Below are 25,954 nucleotides of genomic sequence, written 5' to 3'. Positions count from 1 at the left end.
CAAAATTTTTCATTTTCTCCAGCGGAACCATATTCCAACAGGTTTATTTCCCAACTTTTTCTACCAGCCATCGCTTTTAGTCTCTATTGGGGTATCACTGTGCCTCTTTGAGACACAAACCCCTCCCCGAAGCCCAGCCCTCAGCCTGTATTTGCTTTTCTTAAAGCTTTTCCAACCTGCCGGACCCCGCAGTTTTAGCAGTAGAGATTACTTTCTCAGTGAAGCATAACACCCAGCTGCATGAAATTTCAGGCTCATAATCCTGTTAGGTCTCCCCTGTCAGCCTCCACACCGATGAGACCTTTGTGTTTGTGCAGCTCCTGAAATAGCAGCCTGAGCCTTTCTGGAAAAAACCAAATTAAAGCAAGAATTGCCATTGCCAGGGTGAAGGGCTACTATGCTCAAGGCACCGCAGCAGCCCATGGAAGATAAAAGCCACAGTCAGCTTAAAACTATTATTTAGTGTTGGGTTTCGTGCGGATTGTGGGTTTGGGTGCTGGGCTCAAAGCTCCACCACCAGCCTTTGGCTTTTCTCCAGGTGAGATCACAATCTCTTTCCTCAATGGGTGATGGTGGCATACTCACCAAGAGCAAAAACAACCCGGCTATTTCTTATCCTTGCTGTGGTTGTCAGTGTGTAGCAGAAAACCTCATTCATTACACTATAATTTTGGGAATAATAGATGCCTTTTCAGCTAAATTTTCATTGAGAAATTTTCAACAGGTTTTCAGAACCAATTTTTGTTTCAATGGGTAGGCAGGAGCAGGGATGGAAAGGGTCCATTGGATTGACATTTCAGTCTCTTTCCAAACTCCCAGATTTGCCAGCTGGCCCCACAGGGAGCAGGGGTTGGACCTGACGGCCTCCCAAGACCCCTTCCAAACAATCAGCGAGTCTGCAGCAACTCTCCAGCATCAGTCCCAGCAGAAATCCTGAACAGTAAGAAACGGCTGGCAGAGAGAGAAATTATTCTGAAACTGCCAATGTGGCACACCAGTGACCCTGATCTATTAGTTTTGTTTGTGAAAACCCTCCTTTATAAGGCATTTCTATGTTCAGAGGTCGATTTTTCAGCCTCTGACTCTGTGTGTGGATGTGAAGCCTCAACTCATGGGAGAGCCAGGCAGGCATCTGCTTGTCTGTAAGCACCACACGTGTGCACATAGAGCACACGCCATGCTTCGCTCTAGACGTCTCTTCAGAAACATGAGGACAGGACATGCGTGTGGAGGAGGACAAGAGGGTCACAGACTGTTGGTGAACATGCACAGTCCGTAGTGACAGGCTACACAGCCCAGGAGCCCTGCACTGAAGTGGCTGACAAATAGTTTTCCAAGTAGAACAATTCGCTATATAGGTAGTTATTATTGAGGTTTTTGAGGAAGGAGGGAAAAAAGAGGGGGAAAAAAGAGGGGGAAAAAAGAGGGGGAAAAAAGAGGGGGAAAAAAGAGGGGGAAAAAAGAGGGGGAAAAAAGAGGGGGAAAAAAGAGGGGGAAAAAAGAGGGGGAAAAAAGAGGGGGAAAAAAGAGGGGGAAAAAAGAGGGGGAAAAAAGAGGGGGAAAAAAGAGGGGGAAAAAAGAGGGGGAAAAAAGAGGGGGAAAAAAGAGGGGGAAAAAAGAGGGGGAAAAAAGAGGGGGAAAAAAGAGGGGGAAAAAAGAGGGGGAAAAAAGAGGGGAAAAAAGAGGGGGAAAAAAGAGGGGGAAAAAAGAGGGGGAAAAAAGAGGGGGAAAAAAGAGGGGGAAAAAAGAGGGGGAAAAAAGAGGGGGAAAAAAGAGGGGGAAAAAAGAGGGGGAAAAAAGAGGGGGAAAAAAGAGGGGGAAAAAAGAGGGGGAAAAAAGAGGGGGAAAAAAGAGGGGAAAAAAGAGGGGAAAAAAAGAGGGGAAAAAAAGAGGGGAAAAAAAGAGGGGAAAAAAAGAGGGGAAAAAAAGAGGGGAAAAAAAGAGGGGAAAAAAAGAGGGGAAAAAAAGAGGGGGAAAAAAGAGGGGGAAAAAAGAGGGGGAAAAAAGAGGGGAAAAAAAGAGGGGAAAAAAGAGGGGAAAAAAAGAGGGGAAAAAAAGAGGGGAAAAAAAGAGGGGAAAAAAAGAGGGGAAAAAAAGAGGGGAAAAAAAGAGGGGAAAAAAAGAGGGGAAAAAAAGAGGGGAAAAAAAGAGGGGAAAAAAAGAGGGGAAAAAAAGAGGGGAAAAAAAGAGGGGAAAAAAGAGGGGAAAAAGAAAGCTGGCAAAAGGTGTGTGGCACTCACACCTTCAATGAGATCAGCTGGAAGAGCAGTGGCCTTGGGGGGCTGCAGAGATCCAACCCCACGTGCCGCGGGCCAGCCCCCGCCTTGGTTTCTGTTTCTGTGGAACATTTGGGTCACTAAATGGGACGTGTCCCCTCGGGAAGGGACAAGATGCTGGAAGTGACGCCTGCACGAGCAGCACTCTGCTGAGCGGTTTTAGGAAGGACACGGTCACGTTTTGTGTGGACGGTGGGGATTAGAGGGGCAGCAGGAGGAGAAGGGGCAGGAACAGGGGGTCCCATCACTCGAACTCTGTGGGCACAACAAGGAGGATGTTGATTTGTAGGGAATTCCCCCAGCTGGAAGCCATGCCTTGCTCTGGGCGACTTTCATAAATAACAGGATGAGTTAAATACCTGGGTTTCCTTTGGTTCCTACTCTGACTCTGGCCTGTAAGAATTACTGACGTTACTGTCCATGCTTTTGTCTCTAAATTCTGAACTTTTCGGATCTCTTTCCTCTCTCTGACTCCAAAGTACCAAGCCAGCAACAATCCTGCCCTCTCCTCTCACACTCCAGTTTCTTTTTCCACACCTCTACACAAACGTACCTCGCTCCTGCACCTCTCACTCTTCATCACCAACCTCTCTTTTTCAATATTCTTGACATTTTTTGCACTTCTGGGCTCAAACCACACTTGCCACACAACACTCTCCCTTAGAGGGAGCAGAGATCACTGGACAAAACAAAAAGAGAAATATATCTAACTCCTGCCAAGAAACAAAGCAGTCCTGGAAAGTAACTACATAACCACCTTTAGCTTGAGGCCGTCGGCTCCACTCTGGTGTTTAAGTTCGACTCAAATTAGTAAATTACTGGGTCACCCCATCATCTTCTCAGCAACGACTGCATCAGATGTCAGGCTTGGGTCTCCTTCCTCACGCGGCTGCTCAGAGGCAGCAGGAGGTTTGCAGCCACCTGCGAACCAAGCAGGAATTCCTACAACCACACGGGACTGCCCCTTGCCTGAGCCTTCCCCCCCCCACCCCTCCCCAGCACAAGCCCAAAAAAAGCCCCTCCAAAACCTGTAGAACATTTATAGGGTCTCCACAGCCTCAAGACCCAAGTACTCACCCAGCAATTTAAATTATTTTCACGGTATTCAGAGCCAAAAGGCTGCGGGCATCTCACAGACACAACTGACCCACGTCGAGGCGATCCAACGTTGACCAAATCCTCTCCGAAGCGGCGGGGATCGGCGAAAGAGCCGTGCTGCAGAATGAGCCAGGCAGGGCTGGGGGGAACGAGCCGCAGCGCGTCGAGCCCCGATTACCCCCCTGTAACCAGCGGGCGAGGGAAGGGGTTTTCTGTTTAACTGGAAAATGGGGTTTGTTTGGTGTCTCTCAACTCCAGCTTCGCTGTGCTCCTGCTACAACTTCACTGGGTTTTGTGTCCGAGCGTAACGTTCAGGGCACGACCACGAGCAAAGGACTCGGTCTCAGCCAGGTGGGTGAGGCCCACGGTGGTGTACACACCCTAAGGTCAAACCCTGCATATCAACAGAAAACCCTCACGCAGCAAAAATAAACGTTTGCACCTCTAAACCAGGCCTAAGCGGGACGTATCGTCGACGCTGCATGCGTCCCCTGGCAAAGGCCTGCTCCCGACAAAGGCGGCTGTCAGACGCCGTTATTCCCCTGGAAACAAAGAGAATTATAACAGAGCAGGATCCTACGAAAAAGCCAACACATAACTTATTCTTGCAGCTGGTACAAGCCGCTATTGTTGTCACCAAGCAGCTGCTGCGAGCCTCGGGCGCGTGTGTGCATACGGGCATGTAGCTCGTGGACAACTTCCACATGTAGGGAAAAGTTCCCCTATGCAAGTGCCAGCCTGCACGAAAACTCACGGGCACAAAGGGCTCCAAGCGACCTGCGTGGAACAGACAGCACGCATGGCAACGTCTGACCTTCCTCAGCGCGTCAAAGCACGATGAGCTGCACCTCTATTTGGTGGAAATTAGAGCAGGTGGAGTTGGCCTCAATGAAATGATTTAAAACAGCCGGGCAACTGCCCCAAAAAGTCAAAAAAAAAAAAGGCACCCAGGGCCTATCAGTGGCAGCAATGAGTGCCCAGGGGTAGCTGAGGTTTTGAAGGCTGATGGGAGTTCTTTGGCCAATAGCAGGGTGGAAACTTCAGTGCTTCACCACTTTAATTGCAATTAAACCCCAGCTCTGCTGAAGTTATGCTTGAAGAGGAAAGGTAATCCCTTAAAATATGAAGTTATGCTTGAAGAGGAAAGGTAATCCCTTAAAATAAAGGGTAGGAGTTTTTACTCTATATTAGTATCTTATCTGTAATTAGTTTCCTCTGCTGGAAATTCTGACTGACCTCATTCCTGACGTGGCAATGGCACAGAGGACGCTTTTTTGGACCAGCCATCACGTTCCCTTTCGCAGCACACCACGCTGTACACGGCGCCTTCCCATCCGACGCTTTTTCAAGCTACAAAACCCCCAACAACTCAGAATTGCATCCAATTAGAACAATTACATACAATGAAGTATTGACACGAAGAGGCAAAACAACGCAGCCAGCGTGTGAGAACATGCTACAAGGGGCTTTTTTTTTGCCCTCAAGCACACACAGGCCGGTCCCCGAGCAGCAGCACTACGGCCTTCCGATTGTCTTCCTTAGGAAATAATTCACTGCTCCGCTATTTCGTGTATTTACAGTCCCAGTGTCAGCCCGAGCTAATATCTAACCAGGGCTCTGCGATAGCAGGAGGGTACCTCGGTTTCAACAGCAGGGAGCGAACTCAAGCATACTGGTAGCGTTCGTGCTCTGCGTCTGCTCAGCCAGACTTTGTCAAGAGCCACGAAGGCTACGGAGACGCGAGCTACGAAAACGCAACTTTGGGTAATTTCCATGGATTTCCCTGCGGGTCCTAAAAAACAGTGTCAAATTCCACTGTTTAAAAGCTTAAACCAGAGCATTTTCCTGATCACAACTTTTATATTCATAGGGACAGAATAAGTAAAAAAAGATAACTACTGACATGTATATATCGTCCAGAGAGGCTGTGGCTGCCCCCTCCCTGGCAGGGCTCAAGGCCAGGCTGGATGGGGCTGGGAGCGACCTGGTCTGGTGGTAGGTGTCCCTGCCCAGGGCAGGGGGGTGGAACTGGGTGGTCTTTAAGGTCCCTTCCAGCCCAAACCGTTCTGTGAGTCTATGATACATGGTAAAAACAGCTATGCAGAGAGAACATCGGTAATTGCGTATGGATTTTGGCTTTCTGTAAGAAAAACTGAAAAAAAAATAGGCAGAAACGTTGGCAAATTTTGCATGAAAACGCCCTGTTTTGGTGGAAGAATAAATATGTACCAATATCCAAACACGGGATGTTTCACTTTGGATTAAGCGAGGCATTCCAGCCCTCACCAGTGAATTCACAGATACGGCTCGCTCTCCATCAGCCAGCCTTCCGCCTCTGCCGCTCGCTCGCTACCAACTGCAAGGGCTGTGATCGGTGTCCACGAAGGGCCAGCTCGAGAGCAAGGGAGAGAATTCGTTTAATATAAACGGTCACACGGGCAGAACTAAGCGGTAACACTGCGGTTTAACAAGTTACCTCGTTTCTGAAGTACGTGATTTCAGAAATACACGTGCTGTGTATCTCGTAACACAACGAGACGACAATAACCTCCTCACCCGGACCTGTCAGACATTTCAGACCGTGCACCCACGACGATCAATTCCACACGCGTGTCGAGCCAGCAGCTTTCACGCTTCTTTCAGTCCAGCGGGCAAACTGCGCGGCGAGCTGCTCTGCTGCTGCCTAAGGGTGCAGCGAGGCGGGGGGGGGGGGGAACCCCACGGCAAGTGCGCTCTGATGTCTTGGATCCCACGAGTCACTCCGAGTAAAAACCTGTACTGCCACGCTGTACTCATTGCAGATCGGTTCAGCAGCAGCGCAGGCTCGGTTCTTCCAAATTCATGGGGTTTTCCATTAGATATCCAGATTTCAGCAATCAGTCCAGCCTGAGGGGGCAGAAGCCTTTCGAGCAAGACAAGCTCGCAGACCGCGCTGCACGCAGGTTACCGTGACAAGGCAGCTCGTGTCCTGCGGCCTCACCTTTCCGGGGCAGCTACGTGGAGCTCTCTAAAGTTACAGCCGTGAGGGTTTACGAACCAGAGTATCTGGTGGTGAACGACACTGCCCTTAGCAAGGAAGGGCACAAGCCTGCAGCCAAGATGTCAGTCCGAGATAAGGGGCCTTCTCCCCCAAGAGACAGCGTTGACCCTCTGGCTCGTTTTGAGAGCTTTTATCCAGCCAGGTGGCTGCTGCTGGAAGGAGAACAGGGTTCTTCACGACTGATGCTCTCATAAACAGGAGCCATTTGACCACCCGGCTTGTCTTCCCTCTTCTCTGTAAGTGTACGCACAGGGAAGGTAAGTTTGCGTGATGGTTTTGAGGATGACGAGTGAAAAAAGATGTGACTTCATAAAAAAAGAGGCTTTAGAAGGATTGAGCGTGGGGCAAGTCGTACAGTGATTTCACTATTACATTTCACTTATCATAAATAAATCAATGAACTCACTGAACTGAACCAACGTGGTCGAGCAGATGTGGAATAGGCTCCTCCACACACAACCCTCTACCCGGTCCTACCCACCACAGCCATCTCGTGTTGTTACGTGGGTTAATTAGGTAACAGCCCAGCTCTTACAATTAGCTCTCACTGTAGCACAGCTTTCCCATGAACAGTCACGACACCAAACGCCAGGGAAGCTTTCCACTTACTGAAAATGGAAAGGTCTTAATACTCACTACTTCGACATTTCCACCAGTGTCTGAGTAAAAGCTTTAGGAGGCTTCAGGTGGAAAGACCCCAATCACCGCACCAAAGACCTCAAGGTAATTATTTCCCTGTACTGATCCAACCAACAAAGCAACGTCATCCCATTCCACCGAGCTCAGACACGCAGCGAGGGCTTTTGTCTTCCACAGGGCAGGCGAACACCCCTTTCCAGCCGTGAGCTGCCCATTTCTCTCAGTATCTCGCTCTGCGTATTTATCCCTTTAAGCCTGGTTTCAAACTTAGTTTTGTAACTCAAAATCCTCTCGCCACTACTTAGCAGTGATGCTACCAGCTACTCAGCAGACTATGTCAGTGTGGAACTTCACCAGGGTAACAGCTTGTGTAAGATTAGTACTAAGGTATTTTAATTGAGGAAAAGGCAACTCTGGAATTTTTCTCCTCACCTTCACTAGGAATTCTGTGGAAAGACTTTTATCTCCCATCTTAGGGCACTGAAATGATGAGACATTTCTTTAGCCTTTTGACTACAACTAACTTCTAGACTTGCATCACCCGAAGTACGTTCTCCACGTACACTGATGTGCTTGCAAAGGTCCTTCAGACAGGGCTGCCCAGCACCACCACTTTAAATACAGTTTTTGCGGAGTTTGTCACAAAAATAATAAATTCTGGTATATTTGGTAATAATGACTTTTAGAAATAGCCTCTCTGGATTAAGAAAACCAGTACTTCCCCCAGAGCGGTCAGCTCTGCTAAGGAAAGAGACGTGACCTCACTACAACAGCTCTTCTCACGTGTTTGTCTCTTTACTCTAGGAAGGAATGAATTTCCTAACGCTGGAAGTTTTGGTTCTTATTATCAGAAGTACAGTCAATCACACTGTACTCAAGAACTTTTATTTCACAGTAGCAAGTGAACTAATGCACAGCATCGCTCTTCTGAGGCGAGGGAACTGTTCTAGCCTCTTTTGAGAAAATTTTGTTTAGAAAAGCACCAGGAAATCATACTGCCCCTCAAATTCTGCCCTGGAACTCCCACGCTCTCCAGGGAGATTTTTGCCTCGGCTTGAAGCCATTTGAAAAGCCACTGTAAAGGCCCTTTACGGAACACAAACTCAAAAACTAGCATCCCAAGCTTAATTTGAATAGCTGCCTGACAGCTCCCACAAGTACAGCAAAGCCACCTGAAGAACAGAGAGCATCAAGAGTCTTCAGGATAGTCAAAATGTAAGTGAACAACTTCACAGAACCCACAACACGGTACTCTACCATCCAGAGAGAGAGACCAACCCTCTTTCATCAAATGAGCGAATGTGTTCTGGAAAACAGCTGTATTTTGCAAACAGACAAGACACGTTGTAGCTTCTCAAGCTTTTTTAATCCTCTTAACGAGAATGAGGAAAAAAAATATCAATAGAAGACTCTGAAGTAATACAGCTTTCTTGGATAGTAAAGCAGAGGTCAAGAACTTGGGCTCTGGAAATACGGCACAAAGTCCACGACACAGCAAGAACCAACTCCTGCCCCAACAGCCATAGCACTTCCACCTTGGGATGTGCCCAGGCGAGAGCCAACGGTGATGACAGCGACGGTGGGTGAGCAGGATAACCCTGAGCTGCTGGCTTAGCGAGTGAGTCTAGAGCAGGCAGCACTCACTTCTCCCGTGGAGAGTCTTCCTCACTTCCACCTCCGTGACCCAGCAAAGTCGTGGGCTTGCAGCAATCATTAACAAGGACAGGTACAGGCACTTGGTAAAGGATCCGGTTCTAAACCCACTAAAGCCAACAAAAAGACTTTGGTGGCAACTGGCTTAGACCCCGAGTAGGGAACAGAAGTATTATGCAAATATAAAGCAAGTTTTAAATCCATAACTGTTAATTAACACTGGAAAAATACACAATGATTAAAATCCCTAGCTAGCCGAAAGGAAGCCAAACCTCTCGGATCATCGCCTTGTGCGGCCGTTATCCAGCCAGGAGCTGCACGACGTTCTGGTCACGACTGAAGGATTCCCATTGTCGCACGGACTGGCACAGCTACTGCAGGGGGTATTAACAAACGGCCCCGATAATCGGCTGCCATGAGATTAAAATCTGGCTTGTTACCTCCTCACTGTAGGGAGGCAGCTGATGGTTCGGGTATTTCAGCTGCCTTGAATTTTCCTCATGTTCCTCCTCCGGTAACTTCAATTGACCCGATTGTTTTTAGGATACCTGAAGAGACTGAGTAGTTTACTGAAACCTTCCTGTTGAAATATTTTTATAATTGATCATAATTGCAGTAATTGATCATAATTGCTCTTTGCACAGGCATTCCAAAATTCCAGAGGTAAGTCTAAATTGCATCCAAGTACAGGAAAGCAATCATGATACCCAAGCATCGCCCTATTATTCCGGCCCTCAATGTATTTAATGACCTAAAAGTTACAAAAGCAACTTTATATTACATTTACATACATAAACCAGTTAAATATAATTAGCTAACACTGAGAAAAATAAAATTGCAAGCAATGGGAAGCCAAAAAAAAACATTTGAGATGACTGTTTCTAGAATAATTTTACTGAGTCTCTGGATGTAGCAGTCAAGTGAACGCTTCCCTACTGAAGTACTTCTTGCACTCAGAGACCACTGAAAGCTGCTCTTATTATTCTCATTTTGGAACAGCCAACGAGTGATTACTCCAGCATTAACTTCTGCAGTTTTTATTAAGTTCTGTATTCTGGGAGAACAATGTTATTCCTTATTCCACTTTTTTGCCATTCTACTAAGCAGCAAAATTCATACAAGCTTCAGTGGCACCCGGCTTTATAATGCTAAGAGCATGGACTTGTTGGACACTGAAAGACAAAATGGTTAAGAAGTGTGGCCTGTAAGCCACTTTTAAAAAAAGGATACGCAGATAACTATGTACATGTACGTTTAAACTCATTCAAGATGAAGGAAACTCACAGCTTAAAACTCAAATGGCACATAAAGGTATCTGTTTGAACGTCGTCAATTCATGTTCCAAGTCACATGTGGTGAACATGTATTCACAAAGACTAAAATAAATAACAGCTACTTTATTATCCAAGAATACTTCAAAGCGTGACATTTCCTGACAACGTTTAGAGAGAATCATCAAGTAAAAGAACGCAAGGGTCGTGAGGACTTGTGAAACCTGAGGACTGCTAGTTTCCACTTAGTTTTCTCATGATGGGGCTGTCCGGTTCAGCGTTAGTGAAGATGCTTCCTACCACCACGTGAGTACCCCAGATGTTGTGACGAATAACTTTGCAGCAGCCAAGATCATCGACGGAAAACCCCAAGTGGCGGTAGCGTTCATCTGTTTCAAACAGAGTGTTGTTTGTGTAAGGTCCAAAAAACTAGGTGGAAAAAGAGAGAATTTTTTCAGGTGAACATTGCCAAGAGCGTTTAAAACATCAGAACTCCCCCTTTTCAAAACAAAACCTAAGCCCAGAAGTACTAGTTACATCTGGGGGAGAAAGTTTTATGCACAGTTTTATCCACGACATCTGCCCAGGAAAGGAAGCAGAGTACCTCTGGTTATACTGGTACCCCATATTTAAAGATTCTGGAGGCGTATCAGTGTGCTTGCACGTCCAATCCATCACACACACAAAACAACCCTCGAGTGCTTCGGAAAGGTTCTTCTACTTGTACAGGCATTAAGGACAGAACCCTTCCATGAAATAGCAAAAATAAGACATGTACCTTCTCCAGGAGCCCCCTGTAAAGCAAGGTGCTTTGAAGAGCAAAAATGTGCTTGAATTGGAAACAGGTACTTCAGTTGCTTTACCTTCTGACCAAAAGCCTGCTCCTGAAGAACAGGTTATCAGTAAGGATGTCACTGCTGAACTGGAGCCTGAAGAATGAACCTGACCTGCATCAGTGCATAACTATTCTTTAAATGCACAGAATTTCTGGGTAGCTTTCAAGCACCATGCACACCTTCATCCGCCTGTCCACTTTATCCCCCATTAAACCTATTTGCCTCTGTCGACACAATAAATCACGGCCTTTCCTAGTGTTTTTAAATAAAAAGCCACTAAACTGAGCTTTGCCATGATTATGTTCAACCATGATATGGTTTCAACAGTTCTCAGACAAAAATACATATGCTCATGTTTTGGTAGAAGCTTCCTCAATTCTCCTTTCTAAGTTTTAAGACTATGTTTTACAGATGTCTTGGTAAGAAACTGTCAGCTCCTCCAGAGAACGGGTGTAATCTCCTAACGAATGCCAACGCTGTTTAACAGGAACAAGCTACTCATTTGTTCTACATAACAAAGGTATTTCTAACTAGTGCAAGGAGACTTTTTAATCCCCTCCATCTACACAAAGAGGTGTCAGGACCCTGTGCAATGGGCTAGTTATTCCCTCCCAGTGACCAAGAGCTTTTGGGCATAAAACTTCCACAGTTATCTAAAATCCACCTTCATGGAGGAACAACCTTCTCCGAAGTGCCAAGGGCAACTACAGCTGACACAGGACAGGAACTGGCTCAGGAATTTATGAAAGGAATTATCCTACGATAACAGCTTTTGGGCCATATGAAAAAGTTGGGTTTGACCCATAGGGAACACAAAAACCACTGCTAGTGAGGGCATAGCGGTGCGTGCTGTGCCTTCCACCCAGCCCAGAACTTACTGCCAGTCCTGAGGATGGATCGATGAAGTCAGCCCAATAGCCTTCAGAACAAATTGCATAGCAGATTTCCTTGGCACCATTAATGAACTTGAAGAAAATAAAAGGAAGGAAGAATACTGAATGCGAGTTTTGTTACATACATACACACACATCAGAACACGTATAAAACATCCTGAAAACGGACAAGCACAGATTTCTTTTGGCCTCTACTAATAAATGAGAAATTCAGCACACTTTCAATAAAAATATTAATAATATTAAGAGGATTAGAATTAAGGGCATACATTAGGCTACTCTAATCATATGAGATTTAAAAATGTTCCTTGTGCCGGTCAGTAATGGATTAACAGCTTGTACAAGGAATAATGCAATTGCTTTGATTATTCATGCAGATTGCAATCATACCTGTTCTCCTCTTTAAGAAGTCAACCATTACTTCAGGTATTTCTGTGTTATTCCCATGAGTTTACAGATCTCACCTAAACTCCACAAATTTGACACTAAATGTAGCATTCAATATATTTTTATAAATACAAGAAAAACACTTTTGCTGTAAGGTCTTATCTCAGCCAACAGGACAGCATCATGTACTTCTTCCTGCACTACAAGTGTTTAACCACAAGTGATTTTAAAGAACGTTTTAGTTTCGCATCATGACAGCAAACAGTTCCATAAGCACTTGACTTTTACACAAATCTACACCATTTCTCTTTTTGTAATTAATTGGGGGTCAGGATGAATGATGATTTTAAACTCTCCCACTATTTGATTGTCAAAGTTGTAGGTCGTGTTTCAATTACACTGGAGGACACCAGCTGACGTTCCTGAAAATTGTATATTTTCAATTAAGCGACATGCCAAGAAGTTCCCTGTTCTGTACCACATCACCAAAACCTTCCCCTCTTGGAAGAGCTTAAAGGATCTAAACAGCTGGATACGCTGAGCTAGAGCAAATCACAAATAGAATTCACAAAGCTTCCTCAAAACGTGAAAGAAATTCCCTAATCCCATGAAAAAAAATATTTCTAACTTCAGAATAAATATAATACTTTATTTACTTTCAGTTACAAAAATTGGGTTGTTCTCTGTAATTAGTGCCCTTAGCAGCTCAAGGTTTCAAACCCATAGAAATATTATTGTAGTTACTCAGCTTCAGGCCTGTAATGGTCCAAAATTAGGGAAGTTTATCCGTTACAGTAAGCTGTTCTGTATTTTGAGGTTGGATGGCTCTGATATTAACTACGTTTCCACTGCAGATCAAGTCACAAATATAAGTCACAAATATCCATCCAAAGACAGCATTTTAGGCACTACATTTCTGATACAGTACATCTTTCGACCCAGTGTTGCAAGAACCCCTCAGCAATCATGCAGAGCAAGGTCATGAACACTTGAGGTTCACTACTGTAAACATTTAGATTTGGGGGTACAGAGCCTCATTACCTTAGTACAAGTCTCTCACGTGAAATCAGTACTTTTAAGGCTACTTCTAACCACCTATGAAGCAAACAGACAGACCATTTTCTTGTGAATTTGCTGTTAGTAACCTTTCGGCTGGGAGGTTACATCCAACATCCTAACACCCCTACACTGACTATATTAGACTTGACAGGGAGGTGCACAAGGAAGAAAGATGCCAATTAACATATAATTAGACCAGATTACAATGCCAAAGACCAACAGACCATAAATAATTCAAAGAGAAGAACACACTAAAATGAAGGGAATTTTAATTTGTGTGTAATCTTTATGTTGATCCGTCAGACTGCTTCTTCCTGTTTTGTGGTCACCCTTACACGGCTTTATACAGGCCATGTTTGCAATTTACAGGACTGAAGAGGACATTACCAGGCTATTTTCAAACATAAATATCACCCTCACTGTACAGATGAAAACCCCACAGGATGAATTTTACTAGTTTTAGAAAAATTATATCTAATAATACATAGAAAAGGTGTGGTTTGAGGGGCTAAGAAAAGAACTACAGCGGTGGTGAACACCGACACCTGCTGGAGTACACACCAAAAAGTCTGAAGAACGTGAAATAAAAGCGATTTTCAGGGAGACCTCTAGTGGCAACAGAACAAGACGACAAAGTTCATGAGGTTAAGATGTAATAAATATAACTGATGCCCAGGCTGAAAGCATTAACGACACCCATTATCAGAATAGGAAAAAAAAACCCAGAGTAACCACTTTTTTTATGTGTAAGAACGCTCTCATCGACAGACTCTGTACTGGAATCTCAATTGGGTCACAGAAGAACAGAGAGAGCAGTGAAATTGTACAAAATGCGTTGTACCAAGGCTGAAATAAGGTGAGAAAAATAGTTGCTGCCCTTTAACTGCAACAGGAAAACAACCAAGGATCTTGTAAAATGCTACAGTAAATTAATAAAACATTTCAGCACACTTTTGACTCACCCCACGATACAGAATTGAATAGTTCTGAGAGACATTTCATGTAGAGCAGTCAAAAAGCTACAATACTGGAAAAACTTACCTCCATTTTATCAGTAAGAGAACATAGGATTAGCTCAAAAAAGCTCTAAAAAGTAATACAGTAATTACTACCAGAACCAGAAATTGACCAAAACGCATGATTCACAACAGATTCACCTACAAACAAAACTAAGCCCATGCTAACCTCAGCTACTTACATTTTCTAACAGCATTTCTCTCTCATCCTCCACTTCTTGACTCCACGCAGTCATATCATTTTTAGTCTTCTGGGTGACAGTCAGTACTGTTAAACGGCTGGCACTCACCTCTGGAAACATTGACTCGAAGTCTAAAAAAAAAAAAAGGTGAAACCAGCACGTTATGGCTTGCTCTCACATTTTACTCACAATTTTTCAATTCTAGACAAATTACTGGCCCTACTTTAGAGCCTTCCTTTCATTTAAATCCAAGATACGTGTGTGTTCAGATCCAGCAGAGAGCATGCTGGTCTGAAATGCTGACGTTGCTTATGTGGAAACCAACGCACCTCAGTGAAGTCCTGTCACAAGCAACTCAGGGAGTGGAGTTTGCTAGTTCAAGACCTCCTGTTTAATTGAAAGATGATAAAAGCCCCACTACTACACTTCAGAATGTGCAAACAAACGGTTTTCTTCGCAGAGATGCAAACCCAATAGTAATATTTTAGTATTTTGAACCGAACACCACCACAGCTCCCTACAAACATGAGAACTGGCTAAGCCACGTTACACACCAAATTCCTACATTCAGTCTTTCAGGAGATTCCGTATCAGTAGCGCACTATCGACACGAGCTGTGACAGTTCTTCCCCCAGAGCACAACAGGTCCAAATCCATCATGGTTCTTTCTCTACATCAGCTGTTGGACCACAAGCAGGAACACACGCGAAGCAGCAAAGCCACGATTAGGCTTCATGGAGCCTTGTTTTCAGTGGGGGAGGGAAAAAAAAGCACCTTCCAGAACGGAAAGTCCAAAGGTTCAACCTTTCCTAGTCTCTGAAAAGTCTGCTGGCTTCAGCAGCTAGACCAAGATTCCAGCTAGGTTTCAGTCACTTCTCTCTTTCAGTATATCACTTTTAAAATTAGAAGGTTTTATTCCAATTTAATTTCAATCATTTCCTTCTTGAACAAATTATAGACAGACACAACACCAATGCTTTCAGAAGTTTCATAATTTCAATTTGCTGTTTTACTGAGAAGCAATGCCAAAAGATTTGCTTTCACCACAAACTGGTTTTAGGAGAGTGAATTAGCTCCAGAATCCACCTGACACTGGAGAAGCAGCTGAAAGCTACTCCCCGCCCCAGCTGATCTTGAATTTAAGCAGCATTGAATTTTATATGAAATACTGAGTATTGTCAACAGCAAAGTTTCAGCTTTCATTTTATAGTGTGCATTTTTCTTTCGTAAAACATTAACTCTGGATTACCCTCGTCTTCCACACATTCTGTGGTATCAGAGCGTTTACTTACATATGTTTATGTTTTAAAAGCTATAATTTCTTAGCTGTCAATGAAAGTGAAAATATACCTTTTCGTAACAGTTCAGGACAAGCTTGTACTGCACATTCTACCTTGGCGTTTTCAAAGTAAGTTTCAGCGTTATTGATCTGCTGTTTCTGTGGAATGTCAGCACCCTGAGAAAAAAAAGAAAAAAGAAAACTGTAACTTTCTCGTGCGTTAATACGTAACAGGAATAACGTTGTACACCAGACTATGTTCTTGTGATTAAATGTCCACTGACACACTCAAGCCGTTTCGCAGAAAGATCATTTGCAATGAGACTTAAAATTTTTCAAATATTAGAAAAGTGGAACAGATGTAGGTATCACCTATTAAACCTATGTAGAAATTTCAAGGTTTATGTCTTACTGAAACTGTATTCTCTCAAAGCCTTAACCAATACAGACATTTTTTTTTAAATCCTTCTGAAACAACGGCCTTAAGGATTCAATACAACAGCAACAGATTTCACATATACACACATTAAAATAAAGTTTTATTCTGGCTCAGGTAAAGTTCTAGAGCACTGAACTATCAGTATTTTCAGCTATAGCTGTGGTAGCTTGAAAAGCAGAACAGTTTTCAACGATACCATTTTTAATCTTCACAGGTTTTTTTAGTTCCATAATTTCTAAATAAAAAACTCACGACTAAAAACCCAAACAAATTCTTGTGGGTACATTACAAACGAAGCACCTGTAAGTTAGGACAGATAACATACCCTCGAGAAGGTAGTGACAAACAGCTGCCTCCTTTAGGATAGCAATTGTTATGCAACAGGCATAGAATGCCTTAATACAGGTTTTCTAGCTCTAACTACACCATAGTTTACAAGGAATTTCAGCAAGTTTCTCTAAGGCTGCTATTACAACGTTGAGTAGTACACTAAGTCCTACCTAACACCCGTCTGCACCTCAAAGTTCTCCCTAGAGAAAACTATTACCTAAAACAGCGCGCCTGGTGTTTTTGTTCTAGAACTTACCCATCACCAGGGAAAAACCCAGAACCAAACCATCAGAAAACAAACACACCAACAGACAGTCCCTGCAGTTCCCACAGGTACCTTGCATCGCGATGGCAAAGTCCCCGGCACAGATCGGTTGGTACCTTAAGTCCACGAGCCACGCCATTATGCTGGTAAACCCCTTCTTTTCTCCCTAACTCCAGGATGCTTCCCTTCCCAAGAGTGGCAGTTCATCGTGATTTCTTGCACACTACTCCCACTCTACCTGCCTGAACACCGCTTGCATGGTCCGTACGCTCGCTGGGCACGCGACCATCCACAGACTATGGCCACTTCCCAAAGATCCACACCACTGGCTGACCTCGATAGGCTGGCAGGGCCATTTACTCCGCTCAGATAAAACCAATACATCAACCTCGGGTACACAGAGAGCTCAGAGCAGCCTTGATGTTTCTCTGCCTGGTTCAAGGGCTGCTGCAGGAGCTTCAGCAGCGCTGAGCTTCTCCCCTGCTGGCTGCAGCAGCCTACGGGAGGTTCCTGTATTCAGCTGATCCCATCGGGTCCTCTCCTAAGGTGAGTAGTTCAGCATTTTTGTTAGCTAAATGCTGCTGCTGACCTAAACACCACCGGTAGGAAGCGGAGCTGACTCTTGTTGACCGCTTCCTGAATCGCAGTTGCAAAACCTGCCTCTGCTCTTTCCAGTTTCTCCATCCCCATTTCGGACAGCAACAGTTGCACTGGGCATTTTCTTACACCAGTAACCTCACTAGAAAGCAGACATGCATTCAGTGCACCTGGCTGGCACTAAAACCAAAGACTAGAATTTTCTGTTGGGCTTTCAGCACAAACTATGATGCACACAAGCTGAAAACAGAATCTGGGGAGCTCACCAGAAGCTTATGTTTTCTGAACACTTTGGAATAGAACCCTACATTTACAAAAACCCACCATACGGCATTTTTACAATGGAGGTTTGCTAGTTGACTTCCAAAGTCTGGGCACGTCACAAACGCCGAGAGCCTGGAAAGCTGAGCCAGCAGCACCTAACAGTTGTGGAAATGCTGTGATCACGCCGGCAATTGCCGAGTGGCCTATTGTCAGTAACTCATCTGACTCGCTGCAAGCTCTGCCATCAGCAAAGCGCAGTCCCTGAGGCTCAGGGACATTCATCTGCTTCTCCTGTGTGAACTCAACGCTTGTCAGAACTAAGCAGTTGCATCTAAACACTGTCCAAACTACCTAAGTCCAGATCCATTAAATGAAATACTGAAGAAACTACCATTTGGTAACTGGTGGTGAGACTCGGTAAACAGTAAGTTTTGAAACTGAAGTTTTCTTTTCCCATATCCATAAAATTAAGTCACTACTAAAATGCTATTCCACTAAGTGCTGCTTAGTCAAAAAAAAAAACCAACACAACAAACCACACCCTGAAATACTTCTTTCTCCTAAAAGAAAAAACTTCAGCTAGGTTTTATGTAGTCTCTTGCCTACCCCAGCTGAAGTTCATCTTTCAAAACCATCCAGAGAAAATCACCAATAAGTTTTTTTTGGGAGGAAGAGAGATTAGTTATGTTTTCTTAACTATCCATTTCACATAGAAAAATCCCTGTCTTACCTGAAATTCGTTTATGTACTGTGCCATTACAAATTCATGCCTTTCACTCGCTGAAGGCTCTGCTAATATATCAGGGAGGTTTTTTGAAACTTCACTTTTCTTCTGAGAAGCGGTGCCATTTAGGTGACAGTCAAAACCAATATTACCAGGCAACTGGAATCTCTGGTCCTGAGGACCAAATGGACCCATTACTTCATCTGGCCATACGGTTCTTGGACCTGCAAAAATCAAGGCCTTGCTTTAGTCATCACATCTAAAGAGAAAGGAAAGAAAAAAAAAAAAAAAAAGAAAAAGCCTTCCCCCATACAAATTTCTGTATGTGACCACAATCACATACAACCAAAGTAACCACAATGCACACAGAAGAGTTGGGGCCCTGCCATAAGCACACTTCAGAACCCCCAAATTTATAGGGGGTGCAAAGCTTTGATAGCACACGAATTCAAAGAAAATGAATTTGCTTTTTCTTACATAAATCTGGAGGTGTAGCAGCAACATGAGGCTCATCTGAGCCAGAGGAACCTGCTGTAGAAAAAGCCTTGGGATTTACAACTCTTTTGACTAAGGAATAAAACCCTGGTAGGTAGGTGACCAGTCTTGCTCTGTTACAGAGCACCTGAGAAGACAAAAACAAAGTAAGCATTACATACCGCTAGCAAAAATATTAGTTTAGTATTTCACTTAAAGTACAGCTCTGCGGATCACAAGAGAAATCCTCACTCGATAATTAAATTACAATTTTAATTATGATCAACTGTGTTTCTGTAAAATCAGGTTTCGAAAGTATTTTATTACTACTTTTATATTTTACTAGCAATAGTATTCTAAGTAAAGGCAAAGCCTCGAAAGCACTTACTGAAAGGCCTTCTCGTGTGAGGAAAAGACTCTGAAAAGTTTAAATAGCTGAAACGCCACAAACTAAACCAAGGTATGGATGAGGACTGTTTCCGTGACTATTGCCATGCATGTCATTGTTCCCGTGCGTGCCACAATCCAACCACAAGACTGATTAGCAGGAATACCTAGAACCAGTGTTAATGAACACTGGTATCCCAGACCTCTGCACTGAAGGCCAGCACAAACGTCAGCCAGCCGACATTCCCACTGCTGAAAAGACCCGAGGGAGACACAAGACTGCTTCACTCCCGATGCAGCTTGCAGCTGGCACCTAGAACCACGCGTACACGTGTGCTTACATGCATTTCTTCACCAGCAAAGGAGACACACCACCAGCTCTGAACTACGCCAGCAGATATGTGCACCAAAACAGGTAGGGACGGTCATTTTGGCTTCTTTCTTCTGCTCTCAAATCACACTTCACATGTGCACAACCTCCGTGAGGGCAGCCGGTGTGACTTGGATTTGCAAACTCCGTGGTTCATGTGTTTACAAACAAGAGTTACTGCAAACAGACCAGCGTGGTGGTCCAAATGCCAATAAGCCATACAAGTTTTATGAATTCCATGGTCTTGGAATACACCAGAAAAATCTGCTTCAGGCCACGGAGTTGTGCTGTCAACGTTAACTCCCAGGTGCTGAAGGTAATTCCATCAGAAACCAATTCAGCCTCACAGTAAACAGAAGGTGATGCAACGCCATCCCCCTGAGCATGCCAACAGCCTCAGCAACAGGGCTCCAGGAGCTAACAGCTCCTCACCACGAGGATTAACTCTGAGGCCCAATGGCAGAATCTCAACTAGCAACGCGAGCAACTGTTACTGTGGCTTTTGTGCTGTTTTTTCTTTTTTTTTTTTAATGAAGAAATATCCAGGTGATGCAATTAAACTGAAAAATCGGACCTATTTTTTATACTTTAAAAATAGATTGACAGCTTTCATGGTGCATTTACACACGCATAACATGAAAAATAACCAGTCAAACACTCAAAATGTAGAGTTAGAATGAATTTAAAAAAAAAAATACAGACTAAACTCCACCACAAAACTACTAATACTCTTAACTACAGTTGCACAAAAGCATGCGTTACTGGAAAATATAAATCCCACCTGCCACAGCATGTGTGTTTTGTAAAACTTTATTTTCCAGGTGAGGGAAAGTAATTCTTTCCAGAAACTAACACACAGGGATTTTCCTTAAGTGCTGTATTCTTGATTCTATCAAAGTTTCTGCATGTGTGCTAAATACGTATGCAACAAGGTTACTCCCCAAAAAAATGAGAAAATGGTATTATTTGTATGTTTAAGACAAAAACTCTATTTTAAGTATCAGGACCTAAATCAGTAAGTATCAGGTTCTTACATACCACCTCTACACAAACATACAACGTCCAATAAGTCCTACCGGCATCATGAAGCCTCAAATGCATAAAGGCATGTTTGATTTTCTGACTTAAATCCTGTATTTACAGGTAAGGCCTTGAGCTGTCTAGTTCTGAAACACCACGAGGCTTAAAAGGTTCCTGTAAGAACAGCAAACATCTGCCAATTCCAACTGAACCTTTTTTCCTCTACTATGTAAAAGCACTGTTGAAATTAATTTTCACATAACTATATTACAGAGAAAACAGATGTAAACAATTACAGCAGACACGTAATTACAAGAAAAGCAGGTCTTTTTCCTATAATCAGGATCACTTAACATGGAGATGTTAGCGTTAATTACAGATATGTTGACTGAGCTCACTTATGCAAATATTTACAGAGCTAGCATTACACAAGCGAAAAAACACCGCTGAAATCATTAAATTATTCATGTCTTTGCGGCAAGGCTAAATCAAAAAAGCACGTTTCGTTATTCAGCCTGAAAGCACGCTGGTGAACCCGAGTATTTCATCTTAATTCATGGCATTTAAAAAAACTCAACAAAACAGAGCCTGCTTAATCCTCAATTCGATTATTACCACGATACCCACAGCTAGCAAAACCTTAGCTGGCAGGACAGCTTTCTAATAAAAATGTACCTTGGTGTAACTCAGACTTTTACCAACGAATCCCCCGCAAGCACAGTGACTTAAGGACAGCTTTAAAGCGGAAACAAACCGCAAGCGTCCCGCACAACACGGAGAAGCGCTGCTGACTCCCTGCGGCCGCGCCGGTTCGCCTTCCCAGCGGGACGAGGCGCAGGGACGGGCTCACAGCTCCCCCCCCCCCCCCCCCCCCGTCCCGCGGGCCGGCGGCGGCCGCGGCGGCGCTACGGCCGGGGAGGCGGGGATCCGCGTTACTCACACTGGCCATGGCAGACGGTTGGGCTCCCTCTCGCCTAAAGGCCCGGCTGCCCCTGGAAGAGAAGCGAACGCACTGGCCTCCGAAGCACCGCCCGGCCTCAGAGCGGCCTCTCCTCCTGCCCACCCCCTCACGGCCGCCCCCCAGCCCCGACAACGGCCCCACAAAGCCCCGCGGCGCCGCCCGCTCGTTGCAGGCCCAGCTGGCAGCGGCGGCCGACGGGCTCAGGGAGAGGGAAGCCCAGCGGGGTCGCCCCTGAGGCAACACCGGAGACGGCGGAACCCCCGCGCCCCTCACCTCTTCCTGCAAAATGGCGCCCGCCGCCCTCCCCACCCCGCCTACCGGCGCACCTCGCGACGCGCGCCCGCCCCGGCCCGTCCCCAAGCCGAGCGAGCCGATCCACCGACACCTCGATTAGCGCGCGGACCGAGACGAGGCGGGGCGAGTCGTTCGGCGGTCGATTGCTTCGGGCCGAGGATGGGGCGGTGGGAAGGGCCGGAAGGGAGAGGCCGGGGCCCGGCCGCGGCCGCCGGGCGGTGCGGGGAGGGGGCGGGCGGGCCGCAGCCCCCGGGGCTGGGGTTTCTCCTTGTCTTGGCGCCCATGGGGGCCCCTGCGGGGGCTCCTCGGGGTCGTGGTGGCAGCAGCGGGTGTCACCGGCGGCTGCAGTACCCGTGGGGTGCGCCAGGAGTCAGTCACGGAACGCCAGCCGGGCTGCCGGTACCCGCCCTCGCCTGGGGCTTTCCGGGGCCGGGGAATACAGCGAAGTGGGAAATGAAGGAAAGAGGGAGGGGGCGGGGGGTTATTGAGGGAGATGCAGGGGGAGCTGCTCAGCCCCGGGAGAGCCGCTGGGTCCCGGGATTTCCTGGAAGGTCCGTGAGAACGGGGAGCGTAAAGGCCACCTCTGCTGACAGACCTGCTCCTTCAGGGCGGTGTGTCGTTTCCTCAAATAACTGTTTTACAAAATATGAATAAAACCCTTCCTTCAATGAACCAAAGGCACTTTTTTTCTTTCTTTCTCTCTCTTTTTTTCCCCTTCGTTATGGAAAGGCTTCGGTTTTCCACCCTTTCTCCTTGGGCCTCCTAATTGGGATCTCGGCTGCGGTTTGCTTACAAAGCCAGCATTTATTGAAAATAAACTTTTCCATTATGAGCTGGGTTGAGGTAATTCCATGGGCAGAGCTCTTAAATATCTGTTGATTTCTGTGCTTGCTGCTACAGAAAGTTAATTAACTGCAGAAGTTGTTGATGCAGACCCATACGTACGCATCGAAAGCATTCTCCTTTGTGTGGTGACAGAGCCGCTTGGCAGTAGGATTCGGCTGGAAGCCCCACACAGGACTCTCCAGAGCTCCACGGCAAAGAGAAGGGCTCATGGTTTTACTTCACACTGCTCGCCGTCTGCGGTTGAAGATGCTCCAAGCTGTGGTTGTGGGCAAGTCTTTGTTGCTCCAAGAAAAACGAGCAATACCGAGGTAGCTTAATTTTGGGATTGAGCCCTACTGACTCTGTGGGTTCTGCTGAGTAGATGGGTCTCTCCCCGCAGGATGTATGTCGAAGTCAGGGAGCTCAGCCAGGGTTCTGCTTCCAAAGCCACATCCCTGCACGTGTGTAGAGTTCCTGCACACGCTCCCTCTTCGTTTGCAGAATTCTACTGGTTTTGCAGTACATCACCTGGGCTCAGATTGCTGTCCTCTTGGTTTTTAATGGCACCTGCAACGTGACACGCTTGTCCCCCTCTGGCCTGAAGAGTATTTGTAGGAAGGATCATCTTAGCTCCTTCTTTTTCATCTTTGTATTTGCCTTTTTCCTCATCCGCTTCAAACACTTCAGCTGTCATGGCAAATCTACCAAATCCGTGACTTCTCCTATGCTACACCTTTCTAGCTTTTCTAACAAAGCTCTCTTCATCAATTTTTTTTTAATTCTGGGTCTGGAATAGCCTTCCACAGGGACTGCGCTGAACAGCCTCATCATCTTTGTCTTCAAGTTCAGTCTTTTTTTTGTTGGCCTAGCGCCAGCGATCGCCCTCTGTATCTTGCCTTCTCAAAAACCTTGGCAGCGATGCAAAGGGGAAGGGAGGAAGCTTTGTAGCTCGCCTAAGGCGCAGCATTGTTTTCAGGTAGCGTTTTTGTCTTTTTTTTCCAATATTGTGATTTAATTTAGATCATGGGTTCTTTGAGCAAAAACCTCCCTACTTGCATATGGGGAAAGTGCTGCGCATACTAATGCAACTATTTAAATGCTGAATTAAAAATATCAGGGGAGAGGTGCCCAAACCCAAATCTCCTTTAGAGCTGGTATGAAAGAGCTGTATTGCTGTTTGCTTCTGCAGTGGCGGGGAAACACGCACGAGCCAGGTTGGAACACTGGGATTAAGACTCTTCTTTCTTATTTTTTGCCATTTCTTTGCTGCCTGTTCAAAGCAGCGATGCTGGGTAAGGAAAGGGAACTTTAATCTCTTGCCTTCAAAATAAAAGCCTGGGCGTTCAGATCCCTCAGTGAATGTGCACATGGCCTTTAATTTACTTTAGTTATAAACCAGATATTTCTGGACAATTTTTTTTTTGCTCTGCTGCTGTGTTATTAGCATGAACCCAGTTCTGAAGGTTTCAATACGTAACTCGAGAGCTAAAAATCGGAGCAAGAAATTGTTTTTGTGGTTCATAGTAATAATATTCAGCCCTACAGTGTTCTCCCTGCATTTAATAGAATTTCTGCTTTATTTTATTAGGATTGAGAGAAAATTCTTATGTCCAATTCTAAACAATATATTAGATAACTTAGTGTTGCAATTTTAATCTTAGGGTTTTTTCTTGAGAACATTTGCTCGCTATTGCATGCTACTCAACTATTTTATTAATTCAATGTTAGCACACTTAATTCTCATTTGCTTTTAAATTAAATATTCATGTCGAATCTCTGAACTTCAGCAAAAAAAGGCGAGAGAAATTCAACTTTAACTCTTTACTGAACGTAATTTATTTCCTCTAATAGGAAAGCGCTCTGGATTACATTCAGTCTGTGCTGACTTGTCCTTAGGCAATCCCAATTTATCTTATCTGCAGGGTTAGCACTTCAAGATACTCAAATCAATCAATAAGTTATCATCCCCTGAAGTTTGTGGCCTGAATTCATAAAGATTAATTTCAATAAAGTTTCTACCTCTAGTCAAAGGAGACTGCAAAATCAAACGATCCAATTACAGATTTATCAAATATTAATAATGAAAATCTTCCAGATCTTTCTGATGCCAACATTCTTCTCCCCTGGTGTCAGGAAAGTAATTAGCAGCTGGCTTTGATTAAATTCCTCCCTCGGAGATGACTTTTCTCAGTTTGGGGGAGAGGAAGGAATGCACGCAAGATGATACCTAATTCCTCGTCTTAAAGTCTGTTCTGAAAAATACGCGTCGGTTCAGTGAACTGGACACTTCTTTCCACAAAGATGGAAGAAACTCAGTCTGTGTCCAGGAACCTGCAGCAATTTCAATGGTGAAACCTGAAGTGCACGACCAGCTTTTCCTGTTGTGTTACTTTTTCCTGATCAGCCTTTTTTTTAACATTTTTTTTGGTGACAGTGGCTTCCTCTCATCGGTTTGAACAGGGTGCAGCACAGGAAAGAGTCTCCGCAGCTGCAGCGACTGCAGAGCGAGAGGGATGTGAAAGGAAATTTTCCCGGTCAACACCACCCTCTTCCTGAAAACTGAGCTCCAAGCCCTACTTGGTGTTCTCCTTCGCCATCCCCAGCCTTGCTGGATTCCTTGGTCTGCAAGCAGAGGAGCCAGAGGTGCCTCCGAGAAGCTGTTTTGGTACCTCAGACAAGCGAAGGGCGAATTTTCAGCCCTTCCCCACTCTGCTCTTCCAGGGTCCCAGAGAGGCTGCGGAAACTCCATCCTTGGAGGTCTTCAAAACTCAATGGGATGAGGTCCTGGAATTGCACTGGAGAACTCCAGAGATCCAGCGTGGAAATGGGCTTTTCCTGTGATCAGGTGCCTCTGCATTCCTGAAAACCAGAGGGCTCTTCTCACACAAACATGCATTACAAATGCTCCTGGAGAGTTCGGTGTTTGTCAGCCAGCACCTGCACTGGTACGGACGTGGCGTCTCCAGGATCTGCTCCACTCTGTGGTACCACTGTTGTAACCTCTTTACTTGGGGTTTGAGTGATGGACTTGGATTCCTGTCCTGTTCAGCATGGGGGAGGTGTGTCTTGCCAGTGTTCCTGAAGCACGTACGCTGCTATATAAAGCCCAGCCTCGAGGGGGTTCTCCTGTCCTTCCTCTTCACTTGTTGCAGGAAAAAAAAAGCCTTCATCAAAACCTCTTTGTCTTCATCTTTGTTCATTAGCTGAAAGGTACATTTTTTTTAAGCCTGTCCAAATAGAGGCTTTTGGAATTCTTCCCTAAGCGTTAAGAGTTGCAGCTTTTGCCTATTTTCCCAAAACCAGGGTTTCATCCTTAACGTGGGTCTTTGCTGCTTATATGGCCCAGTTTACCCTGCAGTTAGTTGCGTGTGATTC

At 45.1% G+C, this 25,954-nt stretch overlaps 1 protein-coding gene across 1 annotated transcript; it reads right to left on the bottom strand.

The window, feature by feature from the left end:
* Positions 1-9,727: 9,727 nt before the first annotated feature.
* Positions 9,728-21,751, bottom strand: MMADHC (metabolism of cobalamin associated D). Its single transcript, XM_086465727.1, has 8 exons — positions 21,734-21,751; positions 21,440-21,491; positions 18,726-18,870; positions 18,255-18,472; positions 15,701-15,806; positions 14,351-14,481; positions 11,692-11,778; positions 9,728-10,406 (listed from the first exon to the last, which is right to left on the bottom strand). The coding sequence occupies exons 2-8, from the start codon at positions 21,446-21,448 to the stop codon at positions 10,212-10,214; spliced, it is 891 nt and encodes a 296-aa protein (XP_086321853.1). The 5' UTR covers positions 21,449-21,491; positions 21,734-21,751; the 3' UTR covers positions 9,728-10,211.
* Between the last annotated feature and the right edge of the window lie 4,203 nt (positions 21,752-25,954).

Source organism: Leptosomus discolor, chromosome 5 (genome assembly GCF_034619465.1).
Source record: "Leptosomus discolor isolate bLepDis1 chromosome 5, bLepDis1.hap2, whole genome shotgun sequence".
Lineage (NCBI taxonomy): Eukaryota > Metazoa > Chordata > Aves > Leptosomiformes > Leptosomidae > Leptosomus > Leptosomus discolor.
The sequence above is the reverse complement of the archived record's forward strand: the minus strand, read 5'-3'. Positions and strand labels throughout refer to the sequence as shown.

Coding starts and splice junctions, on each gene's coding strand:
- MMADHC (XM_086465727.1), bottom strand. Junction 15,807..18,254: donor AGTACATAAACGAATTTCAG/GTAAGACAGGGA, acceptor TTTTTTTCTCAG/GGTGCTGACATTCCACAGAA. Junction 11,779..14,350: donor GAGAAATGCTGTTAGAAAAT/GTAAGTAGCTGA, acceptor ATTTTCTTCAAG/TTCATTAATGGTGCCAAGGA.